The following is a 22500-nucleotide window of genomic DNA, read 5'->3' as shown; positions in this document are numbered from 1 at the left end:
AGTACGTTTGTGTGTGTGTGTGTGTGTGTCAGCGACCGTTTGTGTATGTCAACGGATTTGTGAGTTTGCGCCAGTGACCGACTGTGTACGTCATTGACACAGTGCGTGTATGTGGCGTTCGCCGGCGCGTGCGTCTGCGTTTGTGTGTGTAGGTGATCACTTACTGATTTCACAGTGCTCGCCCTCCCAGCCGTCGCCACAGATGCACTGGTACACGCTGACTTTGTCGATGCAGGTGCCGCCATTGCGACACGGGTTGCTCTCACAGTCGTTAATGTCTGGGGAGCACACGTGACACAGCTTCCCGTCAGCCTTCTTCCTCGAGTTAGCCCTTAGCTTGACTGAGATAGCCCTTAGTTTGAGTTAGCCTTTAGCTTGACTTGAGAAAGGCCTGTGCTAGATGAGGTAGCCTTTAACTGAGTTAGCTTGTTACACGAGTTAGCTCTTTATTCAGTGGTTAGCTCCTAACCTCCAAATTAGCTCCTAACCTCCAATTAGATTTGATTTGTTTCCGAAGAGAAGGAGAAAAAAAAGTGTTCATTTGACAAAGTAACAGGAAGAAATGCGAATTTTCCTCCTGGCATATCCAGGGACTTACCCACTCCCATAGTGGTGTCATTCGGCCGATTTATTCACTCAAACCCCTACATTCCCATTTAGCCAAACTCGGGTTACACCCTTATAAAAAAAAAAAATCAGCCCCCTTTGCCGGACGCCACTGATGGAATGGAAACACCCAAAATGTTATGTGTTTGAGTGATTTGTATGTGAGAGTGAGTACATGCGTGTGCGTATACGAGCGTGTGTGTATATGGTCTTCCGCATACGTGTGTGTGTGTGTGTGTGTGTGTGTGTGTGTGTGTGTGTGTGTGTGTGTGTGTGTGTGTGTGTGTGTGTGTGTGTGTGTGTGTGTGTGTGTGTGTGTGTGTGTGAACATATGTGTGTGTGTGTGTGCATAGGCACGCATGTGTGTATATGTGCATGCATGTGCGTGCCGTGCGTGCATATATGCGTGTGTGTGCGTGTAATTATGCGTATGTGTGTACGCGTGCTTACTCTCATGACAGTATGTGCCTCTGAAGCCCTCCTGGCACTCGCAGCTGAACTGGCCCCCGGCCTGGCTCCGGCAGCGGCCTCTGGGCCCGCACACGTTGGACGAGATGTAACGCTCCCCACCCGGCGTGCTGTTGGACGCCACGGCAACCGTGCAGCTATCGATCACTGGGGGGAGGGGGGGGGGGGGGAGTTATTACAGAAAGCAGAAACGTCGACATGGATGGAGGTGGTGTGGGGGGGGGGTATAGAGGAAAACATCCGTGCCAGAGAGGAGGGAAGGGAAAAATAAAAGTGTAGTGGTTTGTTTGTTTCTGCCGTTCTCTGATTGGATCGTTCCGGTGCTCCGAGCAAGGCGATGGAAAAGCGATGACGAGCTGGCGGCGATAAGCTGGATCGGTTCTGCTTTCAGAACCGATCAATGGGATCTAAACCCCCCCCCCCCCCCTCCTCCCTCCCTCCTCCCCCCTCCCTGCTTCTCCGAGTGTCTGGAGCACTTAGGAGTCGGGGTTGCATTTGGTCCCCCCCCCCCCCCCCCCCCCCCCCCCCACACCCCCCTTTCCACCCTGTAATCATGTAATTCCTGCCAAGAGCAGAGAGAAATCACACAGTATCTGGAATCAGGCTGCCACACACACACACACACACACACACACACACACACACACACACACACACACACACACACACACACACACACACACACACACACACACACAGTAAAAGGGGGGTTACCCACCAAGTCATTACTCTGAACACAGTGTGATCAGCCTAGTGCCAGATATTCTGAGAAGTAAAAGGGGGGGGGGGGGGGGGGGGAAACTGGCTGGAAAAGCTCTCTTGGGGGGAGGGGGGAGGGGGGGGCTTTTAAGGAAACCACACACACACACACAACAGCCCTTATTTTGTTTTATACTACTACTACTATTAGTAGCTCCAGTACGAGAAAGCAAAAGGCTCACGTTGTAGCCTCGTCTTACTCAGCGTTTTTTCCCCCTAGGAGGGGCGGGGATCCCCCCCCCGGTGATCCTGAGGAGCAGGGGGAGAGGGGGGGGGGCGACGGGGAGAGGGGGGGGGGCGACGGGGAGAGGGGGGGGGGGGCGACGGGGAGAGGGGGGGGGGGGGGGGGGGGCGACGGGGAGAGGGGGCGACGGGGAGAGGGGGGGGGGCGACGGGGAGAGGGGGGGGGGGGCGACGGGGAGGCGACAGGGAGGGCGACGGGGAGAGGCTGGTTACCTTTGCAGGTGGTGGTGCGGCAGTGGTCTTTGAGGTGCGAGCAGTTCTTGCCCTCGTAGTCCTCAGGGCAGGCGCAGTAGTAGTCGTCGGCCAGGTTGAAGCAGGCCGCCCCGTTCTGACACGGGTTGGGCAGGCAGTAGTCCACGTCCAGCTGGGGGGGGGGGGAGAGAGGGGGAGAGGGGTGAGTCCAGGAGACGGACATGATCGATGAGCGAGGCCTCCCTTACGGCGGGCCGTGCCAGCAGAGGAGCACACGCATAAACACTTAGAGGGGAGACAGAGAGACGCAGAGGGGAGTCAGACAGAGAGAGAGAGGGGGAGAGAGAGACAGAGGGGAGTCAGACAGAGAGAGAGAGGGGGAGAGAGAGACAGGGACAGAGGAAGAGAGAGAGATGGTGAGCGACAGAGACAGAGCGAGCGACTCAGACGCAGAGAGCGAGAGAGACAGACTGAGAGACAGAGACAGAGACACACAGACTTAGAGAGACAGAGATGGAGTGAAGGGAGAGGAGGGGGAGACGAGGGAGGGCGTGTAGGAGGTGAGGCAGACATAAGAGCCGTCCTCTGAGTCTGGGCTTTCAGTGTAGGAATGTACCCCGCGTGCGCCAAGAGCAGCCTCCAAACAAAGCCCTCCCCACTCCCCCCCCCCCCCCCCCCCCCATTTTCTCTCTTCTTTGTAAGTCAGGACGGTGGAACAACGACCATTTAAGAGGGTGGGGAACAGTGAAAACTATTTTTTTTTACAACAAACCCAGAGCGACTATTACTGGCGGCATCGCGGGGCCAGTGACGCTGCAGAGCTACAGCTGGGAGCCAGGCGTTTGGGCCCCCAACGCTCAGGGGCCCGCTATAGCCCCGTTGGTTTGTTTGCTTGCTCGCGTGTGGCGCTTCTCTCGGCTCACCTGGCAGAGGTTTCCGGAGAACCCGGCGAGGCAGAGGCACTTGAAGCCGTCCACCTCGTTCTGACACTGGCCGCCGTTGAGGCAGGGCGCGCTCACACACTCGTCCACGTCCTGCTCGCAGTGGTCCCCCGTGAAGCCCGGAGCGCACGCACAGCGGTACGCGTTCACCAGGTCCTGGGGGGGGGGGGGGGGGGGGGGGGGGGGGGGGGGGAGGAGGGAGAGAGGAGGGTCAGCACGGTGCAGCCAAACTGTGGTTGGTTAGGTCTGAACGGTTAATATTAAACTGGGGAGACAATTCTGAAAGAGTAGGAGTGTGGGAATGTGTGAGTGGAGTGGGGTGCGTGGCAAAGAGTGAGAGGGAAAGAGTGAGTGCATGTAAGAGAGAGAGAGAGAAAGGGAGAGAGAGGGAGAGAGAGAGAGAGAGAGAGAGAGAGAGAGAGAGAGGGGGACAGCGACGGGCGGCGTCGGTCGGGTGGCAGACAGAGACGGAGCGAAGGAGTTGTTGTTTCTCTTTTCTCCCGGCATTATCACAGCTCCGCAATTATTTCGACACATTTTCCTGGCAGCGGCTCAACACAATAATGTTTATGGTAATCCAAGCCGGTGCGGTCAGAGAACTCTGCTGTCCCTCCCTCGGAAACCCCTGTGAACCCGTTCCCCCCGTCAGACTGCCATTTCCAGGGAGGAATTCCACAACAATTGCGCTGCGTCGGTGGGTCGAGCGCAGAGAGAGAGAGAGAGGAGGGGTGGATGGATATATATATATATATATATATATATATATATATATATATATATATATATATATATATATATATATATATATATATATATATATATATATATATATATATATATATATATATATATATATATATATATATATATGAGAGAAAGAGAGAGAGAGAGACAGAGAGAGAGAGGCTCGGGCGGCCACTTATTTAAACCGCTGCCCAGGCCAGGGGCCCCCGCTACGCATGAGGCAGAGACCGGGCGGTTTGGGGGGGGGGGCGGGTACACAAACAAACAAACAAACAACACGGGGGCAGGAGTCATGCTGATGGCAGACGGGCTGAGGCGGGACGTACCTTGCAGGTCCCCCCGTTCTGGCACTGGTCCTTGCAGTCGTTGATATCTAAGCAGGGGAGGGAAAACAAATGGCAGCGTGAGTGAATGAACGCGCTATTTCAGCCAGACGGTCTGCAGTCTCCTGTGTTGTCCCCCCCCTCCCCGCTGGAGGTGTGCCAGTGTGTGCGCGCGCGAGAGACACTGTTTCTGTATGTGCCTGTTTGTGTGTGTGTGTGTGTGTGCGCCTGTTTTTCTGTTTGTGCCCGTCTCTCTCTCTCTCTCTGTTTGTGCCTGTCTCTCTCTCTCTGTTTGTGCCCGACTCTTTCTCTCTCTGTTTGTGCCCATCTCTCTCTCTCTGTTTGTGCCCGTCTCTCTCTCTCTGTTTGTGCCCGTCTCTCTCTCTCTCTGTTTGTGCCCGTCTCTCTCTCTCTGTTTGTGCCCGTCTCTCTCTCTCTGTTTGTGCCCGTCTCTCTCTCTCTCTCTCTCTCTCTCTCTCTCTCTCTCTGTTTGTGCCCGTCTCTCTCTCTCTCTGTTTGTGCCCATCTCTCTCTCTCTGTTTGTGCCCGTCTCTCTCTCTCTGTTTGTGCCCGTCTCTCTCTCTCTCTGTTTGTGCCCGTCTCTCTCTCTCTGTTTGTGCCCGTCTCTCTCTCTCTGTTTGTGCCCGTCTCTCTCTCTCTGTTTGTGCCCGTCTCTCTCTCTCTCTGTTTGTGCCCGTCTCTCTCTCTCTGTTTGTGCCCGTCTCTCTCTCTCTCTGTTTGTGCGCGTGTCTCTCTCTCTCTGTTTGTGCGCGTCTCTCTGTGCGTGCGTGCGTGCGTGCGTGCGTGTGTGTGTGTGTTGTGTGTCTGTGTTGTGTGTCTGTGTATGTCTGTGTGTGCCTGTGCCTGTGTGTGTTTGGCGTCTTCGAACCTTGAACATGCGCAAGCAAAACACTTGGCCTCACACGACATCACAGCACATGTGAAACCCTGCTTTGGGGCAAAACATTCCATTCGCGTTGCCAAGGGAAGCAAGCGATGAAGTCGTTTTTTTTTTCCCCCCCTTTTCTCTCGGGCCGGAGCTAATCACCGTAGCCGTGGCCACACACACAGGCGTAATAATGATGAGGTGGGATCGTTTACACACTAGAGAGGCAGAACTATGCTTTGAATTCGAAAAATCACAGCCCAACAATTGCCCACGCAGAGCCAAAGAAAAGTACTGACAAAAAACAGACAGAGAGAGTGAGACAGGGACTGAGAGACAGAGAGAGAGAGAGAGAGAGAGACAGGGACTGAGAGAGAGAGACTGAGAGAGAGAGAGACAGAGAGAGGGAGAGAGAGACAGAGAGACAGAGAGACAGAGAGACAGAGAGACAGAGGGACTGAGAGAGAGAGACACAGAGAGAGAGAGAGAGACACAGGGAGAGAGAGAGACAGAGGGAGAGAGAGACGCACAGAGACCGAGTGAGAGAGGGACAGAGAAAGAGAGAGACAGACACACAGAGAGAGAGAGAGACATAGAGAGAGACAGAGAGACCAAGAGACGGACAGAGAGGCCGAGACGGAGAGAGATGGAAAGACGGAAGGAAAGAAAGAGGGAAAGAGTGACTACAGAGAAGTGGCAAATGCTGGACAGGTGTCTCGCCCCGCGGCTGCAGCCGACAGCTGTCAACTTACTCGTGTCACAGTTCTGGTCGGTCCAACCAGGCGTGCACTCGCAGAAGTATCCACCAATCAGGTTGCGGCAAGAGTTGGCATTGACACAGGGCTTGCTGTCGCACTCGTTGGCATCTGTTGGTTTGAAAATAAAAAATAAAAAAAGGGCAGTGTTTATGCGGTGTGTGTGTGGCGCGTGTGCGTCTCTATACATGCGAGCGAGGGTCCGCCGGGAGGCTCACCGATCAAGCAGGTCTTGCCCGTCCACTGCGTGGGACAGTGACACTTGTAGCCGTTGATGAGATCCTGGCAGGTTCCTCCGTGGCTACACGGGTTGGGACTGCATTCGTCGACATCTGCAGGGGGGGGGGACGGGACATGCCATTGTGTTACAGTAGAAGGACCCCGCGACGGCACCCATGTTTGTAGTCTTTTAGAGACTTGGGTCTTCTTACTGATGCTGCAGGAGGGGCCGGTCCAGCCGGGGCCACACTGGCACTCGTAGCCCTGGCTGGTCTCCGTGCAGCTGCCCCCGTTGGCGCAGGGGTTAGACAGGCAGGCGTGCTCCGCTGTGGGGAACGGGGGGGGGGGGGGGGGGCAGAGCGGTCAGGAGGGCCCGCTGTCTACATACCCTCTCACGCCTTTCCTCAAGAGAACGCACCATTCCACACCGCTGTCTTTATACACTCTCGCGCCTTCCTCTGAAGAACAACCTCTTCCACACTAGACGTGGTTGCCCTCTTATTCCCTCTCTCTAGGAACCCCTGGGATTGTCCCTCAGAACACAGCTTTGGAGGTAGAGACGGCCCACCACGAAGACCACTAACTTAGCCCCCTTAAACCACACACACACACACACACACACACACACCTCAGCCTCATTAACCGCACGACGGACCACACCAGGAAATCATCTTTCATGCCGAGTTAACCCGACCGACCCAGCGTGCCCTCCCCCCCCCCCTTCCTCCCCCCTCCTTTCCTCTCCCCAGCCATTCTTCGTGAGAGCGCGTTCGGTGGGATAGAAAGGGAGGTGGGGGGGGGGGATGGGGGGGGGGGGCAAGCCAAGGTGAGAGAGAGGGAGGGAGGGAGGGAGGGAGGGAGAGGAAGTAGGGGCAGATGTGCAGTCTTCCCGCCCTTTTCACGAGTCAGGGATGAGCGACTCCTAAACCAGCGCGCGGCAAACCGATGAATGATTCACCGGGACGATGAACCCGGCCGGTGAACGGTGACCAGGGGGAACCGGACTCGGAATGTCCCGGGCGAACGTGGGGGAGGAGGGAGGGGGGATGGAGAGGAGTGCAGGGTTGTGGAGGTGGGGTCTGAGGGGTGCCGGCCCTCCATGTCCTCCTGGTTTGCGGACGGGCCTCCCGTTACAAAAGGGCAGTTTCCTGACATCCCTGCAGTTAAGCTGTCAGCGCCCCGCAAAGCTCCCATTTAATGAGACGTGGTGCCGCCCCCAACCCTCCCCCCCCTCTCACCACCCCACACCCCTAACCCTGGCCCATCATCTCCATGGTGAAGGGCTGTGGAGCAGCTGAGAGCCGGCAGCTCATCGCGCAACCACGCCCGTCTGCACCACCATGGGAGGAGCCCGGAGAGAGAGAGAGAGCGAGAGAGAGAGTAAGAGAGCGAGCAAGAGAGCGAGCAAGAGAGCGAGCGAGCAAGAGCGAGCGAGCAAGAGCGAGCGAGAGAGAGCGGGCAAGAGAGAAGGAGAGAAAGAGAGAAAGAGAGAGAGCGGGCAAGCAGGAGAGAGTGAGTGAGCGAGAGAGAGAGAGCGAGCGCGAGAGAGGCTCATCAAGCCAGAGGATGCCCTGCCCTCTGGGGTATCCAGACACACACTCAAACAGATTAGGGGCCAAGTTACCACCTCCTCTGATTACAAACTCACGGCGACCTCTGACCTCCGAACCCCCCCCCCCTCCCCGCCCTATCCCCTCCCCCCTCTGTCGGCTCATCGAGCGCCGAGTCTTTCCTGCCTGTCATCGGGGTGTGGGGGGGGGGGGGGGGGGGGGGGTGGGGGGGTGGGTGGGTGTGCTTTTTCTACCTCCTCCTCCCCACAGATTCCCCTCACCGCACATATTTCACTCTGGGTAAACCGTGTGCTTTAGCCCATAAAGACGTCAGCGGTGTACGGCGAGAGCGTCCGGGGACCTACCTCGCTCACAGTTGGCCCCGGAGTAGCCTTCGGCGCAGGTACACTGGTACTTGTCGGGGCCCGTGTTGATGCAGGTGCCAGCGTTCAGGCAGGGCAGATGGGTGCCGCAGAAGTTCAGGTCTGGTTGGGGGGGGGGGGGGAAGCGGAGGGTTTAGTAGAGGGTCGGAGCGGACCCCTACGTCTCACTGGATGTCAGGCTGCAGATTGATTGGCTGTCTTGTCGTTAAGCATGTGCTTTTATCCAAAACGACTTAAAATATTATTATCATCATTTTGAATTGTTCGATATAGGTTGCGTTACCACTTTATAATTTATACCGTTTGCCATGTTTGTTCCATTTGTCCTTACTTTAGCATTTACTTCCATTTTTGTTTTCCCTAGCACTACTTCTGTAACACAGGAATTTCAACTGCGGGGGATTCATTTAGTTGTATCTATCAATGTATAGGTTCAGGTCATGCTCCTAAAATGGCTACAGGTAGACTGACCACCCCTCACAGATAAGAAAGCTACGTTTGAACATTGAACGTTTACATTGGCAGTCCGAATGTCAATCCACTTGGTTTCGAACCTTTGTCGCAAAGATGGCCGCCCCAGTTGGTGCCGCAGAGGCACTGCCATGGCTCAACGCAGGTCCCGTGCACGCAGCCCGGGTGAGGGATGCACTTGTCACAGTACTGGCCCTGCCAGCCGTAGAGACACCTGCGCACAGAGGAGCCCGCGTTCACATCAATAAACTAATAACAGCCTGGTGACCTCATGACATTTATGGGCCTCATATTTTCTCACACACGCACACGCAAACACACACACCACTTAAAAGTTGTATAAATATAGTCGAGAGTTATCTGGAAAGTGATGCATGTTTATGCAATGATTTGGTGATAAGACAAACCCATTAACACATCATAGATTGAGAGCCGTACAGAAGGAAAAACAAGTTCTCTTCTCTCACTCTCCTTCCTTCCTTCCTTCCTTGCTAGCAAACTAGCGGCGTTGAACGACCGCGAATGATCCTGAGTAACTCGTTTTTTTGTCTGTTTTTTGGGTTTTAAACAATGCACAGGATTAACACCAAACGGGCATACAATGTTGAGTGTTTTCAGGAAACAGAAGGACACCAAATATGGTTCCAGAGGGCTCTTTGGGCTAACATTAGCACGCCGCCAGACGCTCTGTTGGTCGGTCACAGCTCCGAGCCTGTGACTTGGCAATCACAGCCGGGGGGCTGGGAGTCTTCGCCCCGTCCTCGGAGCCGGGAGCGGGGACCCTGTACCGCGGCGACGGAGGAGGAGGAGGAGGAGGAGGAGGAGGAGGAGGAGGAGGAGGAGGAGGAGGAGGAGGAGGAGGAGGAGGTCCCCCCCTCCCCGGGGCCTGAGGGCCTGGTTCCCACGGGTCGGGATGAGTCCCGGACTGAGCCCCGGGAGAAGTGTAGTAGGTGGTGGGGGGGGGAGAGACAGTCTGACCACAGCAGTCGTCCCGCTCCGTAATTAAGCTGATAAACGCAGTGCGCCGCCGGCTGCCTCCGTAATTAGCCGGACAGTGAGGGGCCATTCGCTGCGTTGTAAGGAGGGGCAACAACGAGAGGGGGCCCGTTGGCGATATGATGTTGATGTTCCCCCCGGAGCCTAGCGACAGGAAATGCAGCTGACCTTCTGGGGGGTGGAGGGGGGGGGGGGCAAACAGACAGCCAGTAAAAATAAACGCGGTGGTAAAGAAGGCCTTGCTCTGTGATTAAAGCTATATTGATGCTAATGGCGTGCCAGGCCTTTCCCAGGGGAACTTGCATAGGATTTCTTCTTCCCCCCCCCCCCACCAACAGCAACCGTCACTTGAGTCAATGCACAAGCACGTCATCACAGGAAACCCTGAGGTCATCGCCTTTTAAAGATTGGAGATATCAAAGAAACCGACATGTATGTGCGGTACCGTTTCTAGCGAGAGTGTGCGTGCGTTCTTCTGTGATGCAACGAGTGTCGAGTCAGCTTATGCAAAACGCGGGGCGTCACTAAACAATAACCGTTCCATTACAGGTCGCTGTGACCCGGTGGGGGTGAGCGATGAGAGGACAGTTTAGCCCGCGGGCGAACGGGAGCCCAGGCATAACCGCATTGGGTAATGGCACATCGCATCGCTCTGCCAGCAAGCACAGGCGCTGGCCCACACTGGATGAGAACACCTCCACGGCTGGCCGCGCTCCAGCTCGACATGCATCGACACAGGGCTGGGAAAGAGGGACACACCTGTGCGCACCACCCAAGGAATGTCCCGGCCCTTCCAGACGTCGCAGCCAACGGGCGCTGGTTGCGACGGATGAGGATGGTTACGACGGATGAGGAGCTTGGGAAAACGCACAAGGGCCGCTAGAGAACAGAGCAAACCTCGTCACCGTATCATTCATATGGGGCCAAACGACGCCTGGGGCCGCTGATGTCTGGGCCGCTGATGTCTGGCCCCCAGGGCCCCCCCCCCCCCCCCCCCCCCCCGGTACGGAGGGGAGCAGGCCTGCAGGATGAGGATGTGACCGCGCTCTCCGTTTGGAAGCAGGGCACACAATGGACCCCACTGATATGCATCGGTGCATGACTTTCCCCCTGGCTGTGTTCATACACACGGCGTTAGGGAAACCATTAGCTACACAAACAGAGCACTTTGACGGGATCTCAAGAGTCCCACATGATCGCACCGATAAGGCCGGTATCATTAGAGAGGGGAGAAGGGCCCGCCCTTAACCTCTTCCTGCTGTTCCGAGCTCCTACTCTTTGTCGTTGACTTTCCGTACCCGGCATTCCTTTAACCAGCCAGGATAGTGGAAACCGTTTGCCAAACAGCCGGGCCAACATCATCTGTTGAGCCCTGGTCTCCGACGGCTGGGACGGCACCACAGACATGCGGTGTCGGGCCGCAGACGGCCTCTCTCTTTCCAGCGCGTGTGCGTGTGCGTGTGTCTGTGTTACATGGGGATGGTGAGTACTTACTTGCAACCACCTGGCTCGCTGCAGAACCCGTGCTCGGTGCTGCACCCTTGTCGGCAAATGGCTGAAGGGGAAGAGAGGGGGGAAAACTCTTTTTTTTTTAACTGGGCTGGCAACTGGTTCACTAGTTCATGGCCATTTTAGAACACTTCTCGTTGATTGTGTTCAGAGAATTGTAATTCCCCCACGGCTGATTACAGATTATTTTCCAATGGTATCCAGACCTGGGATAAACTCTGCCACATTGAACAGAACATGCTCTCACAGGTCCATCCAACGGTAACGTACGGCATAGCGATCAGAAAATAAACAGCTTTTCACAGAGATGTTTAAAAACAATAACGACATCAACACCCCCTCTAGACATCCCCTCACAGGCTACTCACGATGACGTCCCAGTTAGAGCTTGTCCAGTACCCATAATGCTCGCTGCTAGAGAGGGGGTGGGGGGGGGGGGCTTACGTGTGTCGCAATCTGCCCCGGACCAGCCCTCCAGGCAGGTCTTGTTGCCGTTGGAGTCGCACGTGTAGTGGCCGAAGAAGTCGTTCCGGGGCCGGCAGAACTTGTTGCAGCCGAAGCCATAGTAGTGTTCGTCGCAGCTGACCCGGATCTGGTACTCGAACTGGGCCACGTGCCCGTTGTGCGTCAGCTTCTGCCAGTTGGGCGAGGGGTTGATCATGCCGGAGTGCGAGGACATCTCGATCACCTGTCCCTCGACACCTGGGGAGGACAGCGGGGCGAAGACACGGTCAACACATGGCTTTGTGTACACTTGTGGTTAACGACCGTTCTTATACAAACTTCAACAGAGCAACTATGTTGGTACAGTAAGGATGTTCATACAACCAAGTGCCTGGCGTTTGGTCCTATGAGTCCTTAATGTACAGACAGCGATAAATAGCCGTTTCTCTTTCTTCCGACAAATGTAGCATGTCGCTTTGGATAAAAGCTTCGGCTAAATGCCCTAAATGTCAACAATGAGGTCAATTTTATATATAAAGGAAGTGAAAGCAAATGCCGTCTGATGTCATGGTTTCCACGTGCTTTGTTGTGATGGCCACCCGAACCGTGACGTCAGGGGACACGACCGAAAACTAACAACTAAACACACACGGACCCGAGTAGCAGACGAGTTCTTGGAGGCCGTGTAATTAATGAGCGACGAGAGGAGAGCAACCCAGCGAAATGAAAAGCCTCGACTGTAACGAACACCGCTAACTACTTTTTTCTCACGCTCCGTCTCCCCGCCCGGGCTCTGTGTGTCAACGCTTTACTGCCGGAGGATATGGCTGCCCTCTCTCTGCTGAGAGCGAGGACAGAACCGCACTGACCATAAATTACAGCTTAAGGACAGAGGGATGCCACAGCCACTGCTGGGATGCCTGCTAGCGCACCATCAGCAATTTCCTTCTCTCCCTCTTCCCCTTCCCCTCGCTTACATTCGTAAGTGTAACAGGCCTCCGTCAAAACACTCCCGACCGAGTCACGTTTGGTTACTCTTAGAGCCTCTTTTTCCCACCGAGACGCATGACTCCGTATCTGTCTGCCTCGCGGCAGCGGCGGAGCCAAAGACACTGCCGACGCATTTTATTCCCACAACTATGCGATTCCACAAACAAAGAGGGCCTTTTCTTGTCGCTGCCGCGGCAAACAGACGGGGGTCATGGGCCCGGGAAGGCGGGGTGTGGGGGGGGGCAAGGGCCGGAGCCGAAGTGGGGGGGGGGACGGGGGGGGGACGACGACTCTCATGAGCTCCACACACACACAAAGCAAATAAGACAAGCAAACACACGGGAGGCCAGGCGCCAACCCCTTAACGACCGCTAACCGTACAGTACACAGCGGACACGAGTGGCGAACCCCATCCCCCCGTTCACTGCGCGCACACAACCTGAGAGTCAAACGTCTAGCACCCGGCCCACCGTATATACCACCGTACTTTAGATCAAAACCGGCGATCGGGAGACAATGAAACACGTAAAAAGTGGTCGGGCCAATGACTTCGCTCGGCCGAGGTCATGGGAGAGGGGGGGGGGGGGGTGGATTCTGTGAATCACTCCTCTGTGAAGTATAGGTCAACACCGAAGCCTGGACACAGATGCGGGGAGGAGGGTATTTACTCCCTTTGGATGATGTCCATGTGTGAGTGTGTGTGACTGTGTGTGTGTGTGTGTGACTGTGTGTGTGTAGGAGGCAAGGATGGGGGGGGTGCATGCTGAATTCACAGTGCACGGTAACATTTCACAATGAGCTGGAATCCAGCGCTCAGATGTGTGGCATTTCTCTACCGGCCGGAGGCGCGCGGTCTGGACTGGCACGTCTTCACTACCTGATGCCGGGCTCGGAGCCACGCGCAATTCAGACAGGCCCGCTTTCTAACAGCCAAGCAAAACACACAACGCCGTTGCACAACCTATTTCGGGTTAGATATTTTTTCCCCCTTTGTTTGGTCTGAAAAAAAATGGGGCTTGAAGACCGTGTGGAAATTATTTGTGGACGCGAGCCAGATATATGTTGAAATTGAGTTGACGTTTCTGCTTAGAATTGCATATTTTAGGATTTAAGACGGCACTGCCGTTATACATGTTATACAAATATACTCACAAAACAAAGCATTTCCTTCGGTTCAACTTTCTTATGTTTGTCTTTTTTATCTTTCGGGGAGTTTCTCGTCAACGGGTTGAGGATAGAGGAGGTGAGCCTCACGCTTAGCACGGCCTAGCTCAGGGGGCTTAGCCGGGGCCGAGTGTGTACATTCAGGGGGGCTTTTCACACCGCCGCCCTAATAGCTCTCTAGGGAGCGGCAAATACAGCAGAAAAGACTCAAGCCCCGCTGACCTCAGACGGACCTGCATAAACAAGCCGGCCTTAGGGCGGCGAAGGTACGAGCCTCCACTTAGCTGCAATCCCCAGGCCGTCGCTAATCTAACCACCAACCAGTGGGAGCCCGGACCCATAAATCCGGGAGCGTCCAAACGTAACAGTGTGCAGACGAAACCCTCAACCGCCAAGCAACCTTTTAGCGGCTCTCCGACATAATGAACCGTATTTGGGAAGAAAAACAACCCCGGGCTTCTTCCACCACAGCCCCCTGAGAAACCCTGCACCGGGTCGCCGTGGCAACACACGAGTATCGCATACGTTCGACGCCGACCGCAAGTATGCGGTTGGAAAGGGAAGCGAACCTATCGGGGCTAAGAGGTCCCGACCTTCACGGGGTCGACCGGGGCGGCTGTGTGGACTAAAGCTTCTGCCGTTGCGACGTGAAGACTGTGTTGGTTCCTTGGCTGCCCCGGCAGGCCCCCCAGCTGCCACAAGTCCTCCTTCCAAAGAACACGTTTCCATAGGGGTCAGGGGGCCCCCCACCCAAACGGAACCGGCCCTGCATCGGCCCCGTCTGGAGCCTCTTCCTCTTTCCTGCCACTTCCCCGCCCTCATCCCCTCCGCTAAAAGGGAAGGTGTCAACACCTCCTCCTAAAAACACACGCCCGCTCCACCGGCACGCCGCGACCAGGGGGGGGGGGGGGGGGAAAGTATAAACTTCCTGTTCTGAACATTAGCGGTCTGAAAGGAGAAGGCTCCGTGGACGGCGGTCACCTGCTTCCACATTGTCGTTATGAACACAGAGGGGGACAATGGAGAAAAACAGCAGTGTGCGGATACTCACCGGCGGTTTCGAAGTCCCAGGCCTCCACTATCAACGTGTAGGACCTCTAAGAAAGACAGAGACACGGTGTCAGACACAGCAGCACACAAAGCAACACAGAGCAGGACTGTAGGCCACACTTTGGGTGGAAATGGAACATTTTCAGAACAATGATACTTAGGAAAGCTTATGATCTGGAGAATAACAAAGAATTTATAAATCACGATAATCTAAACACAGAAGGGCCTGACAATTGAGCGTACAGGAATGAACGTTGAATGTACGTTATTTCAGACTTTGTCATACAAGTTTTGCAATACGATATCAAACAGCACGTCTTAAAACCTAGTTACGAACTTTGTTTTAGGATATGTCAATGTAAAACAGACCACAAGCACCTTGTTCCATATAGTTGGCACTCAGAATACCTTTTAATAACATGAATTCATGCCTCCTCATAGCTTCTATCATTTAAAGTTAAATCAACACACTAACCAAATTAAAATCAAATTTTACTCACAGTTTACTCACCAGTACTTATAATGGATAACTTATAACGGCATTGATCAGATTTGTCCAGAGACGCAAAACGCTGTTGATATTACAACATGGGTCTAATGAAAGGTTACTGGTCAGCTCTGGCCAGTGACGCACTCAAGGGTCAAGCTTGTCTCAAATGACACAGAAAACCGGCACGGATCACCGGCATTATATTTCAAAGAACAAAAAATAAAAATTCAAATAATTAGTCTCCTTGGAGAGGCTAACCTGCCATATCCTCATAACACACTGAAGCATGTGTCTAGCTCAAATCAGGTTGGTTTTATTTAACATAGACTTTTTGATTTGATGGGTCACTGTTGGTATTTGATGTCCAAACATGCTCTGCATAAAGCAGCCTAAAACCATACCGTTAAAGGACACCAAACGGAAACTTGTTTCATAGGCTGACCCGAGAGCAGGGACAAAGAGGGGGGGGGGGGGGAAAGAGAGAGAGAGAGAGAGAGAGAGAGAGAGAGAGAGAGACCGTGAAGAAGGAGAGAAAGGGAATGAAACAAGCTGAAGGGGGAGGCTTATAGGCTACAAGAGAGAAGGGGAAAAAAAGAAAGAAGAAAAGAGATGCTCGACCTAGGAGTTGCATTCTCAAAGGGTGGAGGAGGTGGAGGGGGAGGAGGAGGTGGGGAGCTCTCTGGAGGGGCCGGTCTTGATTTCAGCACTCCTGAAATGCTTTGTCTGATTCAGGGTCAGTAGCGCTCACACCAATATCAGCTTACCCCTCCACACTGCCCGGTGCCACAGTCATGCGGGAATGGAGCGCACTCTTTTGAGTGCGTCTCTCTGTGGTTTTGAATGAGAGCAGGGAGGGGAGAGACACAGACACAGAGAGAGACAGAGACAGAGAGAGTGAGAGAAACACAGGGAGTGAGACGGGGAAACAGAGAGACCTGGTGTAAGGAAGAGAGAAGGAGACCAAGAGGGGGAGAGAGAGGAGAGAGTGAGGGGAGAGGGTGAGGGTGAAACACAGAGAGAGGGAGAAAGAGAGCGAGGCTGCGAGAGAGCTCAGGGCAAGAGAGGGAGAGGGCGAGTGAGGGAGAGAGAGAGCTACAGGCTGAGCGAGAGAGGGAGAGAGAGGGAGAGAGAGAGAGGGAGCACGGTTGTGAGAATGTGTGATCCACTTACAGTGCTTCATCCACTAGAAGCACCTACTTGTTACAGTCACACACACGCTGGCCACCAGCGCCACGCCACACAGGCATGTTACAAATGCCGCGTGCCCTTTCTGTGCACGGACCTCAGAAGAACGACAACACACAGCAGCCCCCCCCCCCTGGTCCGGGGCTAAAAACAAAAGTCCACCTTCAACCTATGGAAAACATAACGACACCGGCCCGACAACCGCTTATCTCATAGCGGCCTGGCCTCGCCAGTCCTTTGGATCCGACCCCCCCCCCACACGCCCGACCCAGTCCTCGCGTCTGATCTCGTGCCAGCGCTCAAACCCCCCCTGCCCCAAACCCCCAAACAAAAGGCGCTCTTGTCTTGAAACGCTGTGGCACATCCACAATAAAAGCCCCCCGTGACATATTATGAAGCAGAAATCAAATAAACACAGAGAGGGAGTGAGTGAGTGAGTGAGTGAGTGAGTGAGTGTGCGGGTGTGGGGGGGTGTGGGTGTGGGGGGGGTGGCAGGAAGTGTTTTCAGCGTCCAGCGGAACGCCGCGGCCGGCAACACATTTCAGTAAGTTTTTAGATTCGACAAGGTCAACAACCGGTTTCTGCTACACAACATGAATCATGGAATCAATCTGTTTGTTTGTTTTTTGACTCCCAACTGCCACTTTTACCTGGCCCATTGTGGACCTGCACATCATATCGGCCCACACAGAGACACAAAGAAGTCAACTGTGGGCTAAACTGCCATTACAGCCAGATGGCAAATACCATTTACTTTGAAACACACATGTCACAATCAGTCAGTCCATTCATCCATACAGAAGCATTATGGTTTGATTTATTACATCTTTTTCGGTCTAGTCATGATTTAACCCCAAACAGGTATTTGTGTTTGCCTTCAGCAGGTGTTAATTTCAGTTCCTGTCCCTGAGAAGGGAATTATGCCATTTTTCTGTTGTCTAACCCAATACTGAAAAATGTGTTACTTTTTGAACTAATTCATAGCTAATGCTTATTAATAGGTACTCCTCCTATCCAAGGAGGACATATAACCGTCTTTTTGCAAAGACTTCTCTGATGTTAACTTGCACTTAAAACCAGCATAGACCAAAACAGTGTGTACAGTTCAGCCTCACTGCCAAGAAGTTGAAAGCTAAATACTGACCCTCTGTAAACAAACTCAAACCTTGGCTCTAGAACGGGGCTTAGTCCGTTTCTCAGGACGGGATATTACCCCGATCTGGTTAATGTTATTAACCGCATCTCGAGAAAGTAATAGGTTAAACTTGAAGACTAAAGGATAGGTTCTGTGGTGGCACCAAGCGATAGCCTGGCGAACGTGAAACAGAACCCGCCTAAGTGCCGCTCGGCCAACACTCCATAACTCCTCAGTGGTTATCAGTTTGGAATTGTGCACTACTGCCAGGTTCGCTTTTCCCAGGCTCCCAGCTGACTCACAAGTTCCCTTTGAACTACAGAGAGAACACACACACACACACACACACACACACACACACACACACACACACACACACACACACACACACACACACACACACACACACACACACACACACACACACACACACACACACACACACACACACACACACACACACACACACACACACACACACACACACAAGTTTGAGTTACACACTAGCCAAAGAACACTAGTACCTCTTAAAAAAAGAAAAAGAAAAAAAAAGGAATTTCCCTTAAACGTGAACAGAAAGAATGGGTGTTCTTCACTGCATGCTGTATGGATTAAATTCATGTGGCTTTTCGGTGTACCGGTGGTTCGATTCCAACGGAGTTACAAACCGTAACCATCCCCTTGGCCGACAGGCAACAGTAACAGCAGCGGCCCTAAATAAAGGCTTGGTCAAAGGGAGACTAGGGTTACACAGGCTGGGCAACGATAGGCTGCGCGGGTATGTCAATAACGTAAAAGGATGTTGACCTACTGTATCAGTTGTCATGAGTCAATCAACTTGGACTGTATCAGCCATGGACCTGGCCACGACTCCACACTGTCAGGCAACACACCCTGTTGTCCATAAAAACACAGATTCCCTGTTGAGAGGAGGACTCTAATGATCACCCCGACAGCCTGTGTGCGGCACCCCCCAGACTGCAGGACACGTTTGTTTGCCAAGAGCTTTTCATCAAAAACCAAAAGTCGACTGAAGATAAAACCCTTCCAACATCCCAAACAGTTTTTTCTTCTTTTTTTATTTTTTTTTTCACGAAATTCCCCTCCCTGGGACCAGACAAACGGATTGAAAACAGATTTTCCTCCATCATGTTTCAAGCTTCTCGAAAAATAAAAAAAATAAACGCAAACCAAGAACATAAGATTAAGCTGTAACAAAAAACAAAAAGAAACATGGCCGCCACCACCACACATGTAATCAATTATTACATCTCATTCAAACTTCAAACCCTCTGCCTATATTGCCCTTACGATGCCCTTACGATGCCTTCACGGCCCGGATAGATGTCAAACAGTGTCCAAGTACGCGTTACGCACCGATGAGTGATTTCGCTTAAATAATTTGCGCTAAACCCTCGGCGCAGATGTAAATAAAGCAAACAGAGGACACCGGCAAGGCCTGGGGGGGGGGGCTGAGCGGATCTCTGTTTCAACAACTCACCTGACCCCTGTTCTGAGGACCGCTCTGAGCAGTCATCAATCATTCTGATGCTGACAAATCCCAGGGCGAGAAAGACTGGCCAGCTTTGTGTTAGTTAAAAAACAGCCCCCTAATTTGACTGGCATGACAACAAAGGCGCCAGAGAATTAGATTCATTACGAAAGGAGTAGAAAAAACAGTGAAGAAAAACAACGACACCAATGGATTGCACATACCACCACCCCCCCCCCCCCCCCCCCCCCCCCCCCTACTGATAACCAGCTAAGACCGGTCCATTTCACTAGTGTGTGCGTGTGCGTGTGCGTGTGTGTGTGTGTGTGTGTGTGTGTGGGGGGGGGCAATAGTGTTTAGAAGATGTGATCTGCTACCCTAACCCCAACCACCCAGCCGGCGCTCTGCTGTCTGGCGGGGCAGCAGACCTTTGTGTGGCCTCGTCTCGGGTGAGGGTCAACTCGCCGCGGTGGCCTCGGACCGAACTAAGGATTTGTCTAAGGGCAACCAAAAAAAAAAAAACTCCCCACACATCACTGCTGAGTCCACCGGCACCGGCTTCCTGTTGCCTGACCTACGCCGGCTTTCAGTGTACATCAGCCTCCATTATGCCCTTTAATCCTCACTGTAGTCAGTGAGGGCACGGCCATTGTCCCGGGGCCGATAAGCCGCGCGGCGGTCCTGCTTCAGACTGGCCGGCTGGGCTCCACACTTTGCAATCCCAATAAAAAGTGTGAAAAGAGGCTACGCTGAGCGAGGCCCGGTGGCCAGTGAATCCTGTGTACTAGTGCTTCTATAAAGAAGGAAAAACAAAAAAACAGCAAAAGTCTGAGGTATCTGTTCACGTTAAACACGCGAAGGCTGAACCATTTAGCGGGGACGCCTGGCTCTCTTGCCTACCTGATCCGAGCACATGTGTGCGGCCTCATTAAGTGCAGCAGTTACTGTGGGTGGCGAGGTTAAAGCGATGAAATGCCTGGGGTCCAACAGAGCGTGACTTAAACAAAGCCCATGGTCTGGACAAGAGGCCAGCTTCATGCGGCTCTCAAGGGGAGAATGAAGGGGACCAGAACATATCCCCCCCCCCCCCCCGCCGCCCCTCTCTCTCTACTTTGTCAAACCTCAGTGAACCCGAGGTACCCGGCAACCTGATTGCCCCCGCACTGTCATCTGTCCGCAACAGCCAATCAGCGTCTTGGAAAACGGACAAAGAGTGATATCATACCTGCCGATTGTAATTGTGCACTGAAGGGAAGAACTGGGACCCGAACACAATGAATATTCTTTGGGGGAGTTGGGGAGGTTAGAGAGGCCAACAACTACACAGAAACGCACAGACGTTTTTCAACTGTCAGTTCAGACAGTTCAGTTGGTTCAGAAGAAGGGAGGAATCCAAGACAAATTCCGCCAATGGCACACGAGTTCACTTTGCATGGCTATTAGCAGAAGACCCGTGTGCCAGGGTGCTGTTCAGATGGCCAGGAGGAACTTTAATCTGGCACTGGTGTATGGGTTCTGATGCCATCCTAGTGTTGCCACAGCATGATGATAAACAGCAACCATTGTTTTGAATATGCAAGGCGCCCGAAAAGAACTAGTAAAAAATCTGGGGAGGACGAAGGATCAAATTGCAGCAGTGCAGCAGTGGTGGACACACTGTTACACTGCTTTCTCAAATGAAAACAATCTGTACCCGAGCTGCAATCCAACCCACTGAAACACTGAAACATGGATGTGGGAATTAACGAATAAGAAACAATCATGACGTTCTGTTGTGGCAGTTCATATGCCTATGTCACAAAATCACAAAGGATCCCTTGAACCGAATTGGAATAACAGCTAGTATGTAATACTAGCCGTTATACATACACGTCTCACACCCACAAAGAAGGTAAGGCCTAAAACGGCTTAGGGACCTAAACAATGGGGCCATGTTCCAGCCCATGTTCCACTCTTTCCAACTCGAGTTGGCCCTTTCAATGTGGCTCTGCGGGCCTCCTTATATTTCATCATTAATTGGTGACACTTGAAAACTGATCTCCAACGTGAGTAACGCTTCATGTAGCCCTATACTTTAGGGCAAAACTTTAACAGCCCTCCACACTCACACAACAACGGACTTTCCAAGGCACTGGCGTTAATTGCATAATTTCCAATTATCTGACGCGTCAAAAGGGAAATAGGCCAAGGTCTGAGGAGGAGGACAACAACAACAACAACAACACGCGCACCTGGTTAATTAGCCGGGATAATGAGGGGGCCACATGGGGTCTTATTCAAAGAACAATTCATGGAGGGTCGCCCATCGTGGGGCAGTGACAGGGAGAAAGATTAATCATTTGTTTTTACTAGGTGGTGGTGGGGGGGGGGGGAAGTGGGGGGGGGGAAGTGGGGGCTGATTGACTGACTGACAGTAATTGCACACAATTGCTCCAAGTTGAAAACGTCGAGAACTAGTCAAAGTGCGTCGCAGAGATGGAAAGGTTTTTTTTTTTTTCTCAACCACCTCCACCGATTGAACTTACCGGCCAGGCAAAACGGAACGGCAAATCTATCCTGGATCTTTCATTCCTGCCAGAGCTCTTGAAAGTAAATGTATTCCCTCCTAGGACGGGGGTAGATCCGGCTCCGAAACTACACGGTCCTCCGGGGAAGACTCGAGACTGGTATTCCTTCAAGCAGACTTTGAAAAAGGTTTCGCACTGGTCCGGGGTGCATTTCTGATCCGCGGTGCTCGGGGAGCCGTCGCAACACTGGCCGTTCAGCAGCTCCCCGTTCTGGTTGTGCATCGATAACATTTGCAACTCGAATCGTCCCGATCCCTCTGACACCTGTTGGAAAGTGAATTCAATAAAAAAAAAAAAATCATATATTTTTTTAAAACACCACACACCATTAAAGCGTCGCCATCGTGCCCGTGAACTACGCCACAAGAAGCGCGTCCGTGGTGCACTACGGTGAACACGACGACTCCGTTGGACCCAAGTGGCCGACGAGGTTTTGCATTGAGAGCATGGGTCATAGTTAACGTTAGCATAGCCCTGCAGAACACCACATACACCATGTAAAAGCAAAGACATCCATGAAGTTGCATGGAGTGAGCTCTCCCCCCTGGATCTAAGCACGTACCTTGGCCAGGAAGGAGAGTAAAAAGGCAGCAGCCACCACCGAGCAGCGTCTCAAAATCATGCCTCCGAACTGGTGCTGCCACTCGTACGAATTCAGTTGTCTGGCCGAAGCACGGCACTTATGTCTTCTCTGACTCAAACATGCACGGGTGGAAAAGCCCACACTTTGTTCAACCGAGCGCAGGTTGCCCGAGTCATAGATATGCACTTCCTCGTATGTCCTCAGATTTACGAAGCGTTTTGTTTCTTCTTATTATCCGACAAGCTTTCCAACTCTTAAGCGACGAGTCTACACAGTAGCCATGCGGCAGCCGAGCCCACAACTGACTGCTGGTCCGAAGTCGAAGTAGCTCCACAAGTTCATGAGGGCGTGGTCG

The 22500-nt window shown here is 53.1% G+C and overlaps 1 protein-coding gene across 1 annotated transcript in view; it reads right to left on the bottom strand.

Moving 5' to 3' along the window:
• The window catches only part of jag1b (jagged canonical Notch ligand 1b), a 33096-nt gene extending 10606 nt beyond the window's left edge, over nt 1-22490 (bottom strand). The window contains exons 1-15 of the mRNA XM_060072596.1: nt 22125-22490; nt 21521-21826; nt 14695-14740; nt 11490-11747; nt 11031-11091; nt 8624-8754; nt 8052-8171; nt 6349-6462; nt 6136-6249; nt 5915-6028; nt 4280-4326; nt 3192-3365; nt 2290-2440; nt 1057-1221; nt 165-278 (exon numbers count right to left, since the gene is read on the bottom strand). Of these exons, the coding sequence (XP_059928579.1) occupies nt 165-278; nt 1057-1221; nt 2290-2440; nt 3192-3365; nt 4280-4326; nt 5915-6028; nt 6136-6249; nt 6349-6462; nt 8052-8171; nt 8624-8754; nt 11031-11091; nt 11490-11747; nt 14695-14740; nt 21521-21826; nt 22125-22184 (1975 nt within the window). The 5' untranslated portion in view covers nt 22185-22490. The remainder of the gene's footprint in view (nt 1-164; nt 279-1056; nt 1222-2289; nt 2441-3191; nt 3366-4279; nt 4327-5914; nt 6029-6135; nt 6250-6348; nt 6463-8051; nt 8172-8623; nt 8755-11030; nt 11092-11489; nt 11748-14694; nt 14741-21520; nt 21827-22124) is intronic.
• Nucleotides 22491-22500: the final 10 nt, after the last annotated feature.

Source organism: Gadus macrocephalus, chromosome 15, assembly GCF_031168955.1.
Source record: "Gadus macrocephalus chromosome 15, ASM3116895v1".
Classification (NCBI taxonomy): domain Eukaryota; kingdom Metazoa; phylum Chordata; class Actinopteri; order Gadiformes; family Gadidae; genus Gadus; species Gadus macrocephalus.
This window is presented reverse-complemented; position numbering and strand designations above follow the sequence as displayed.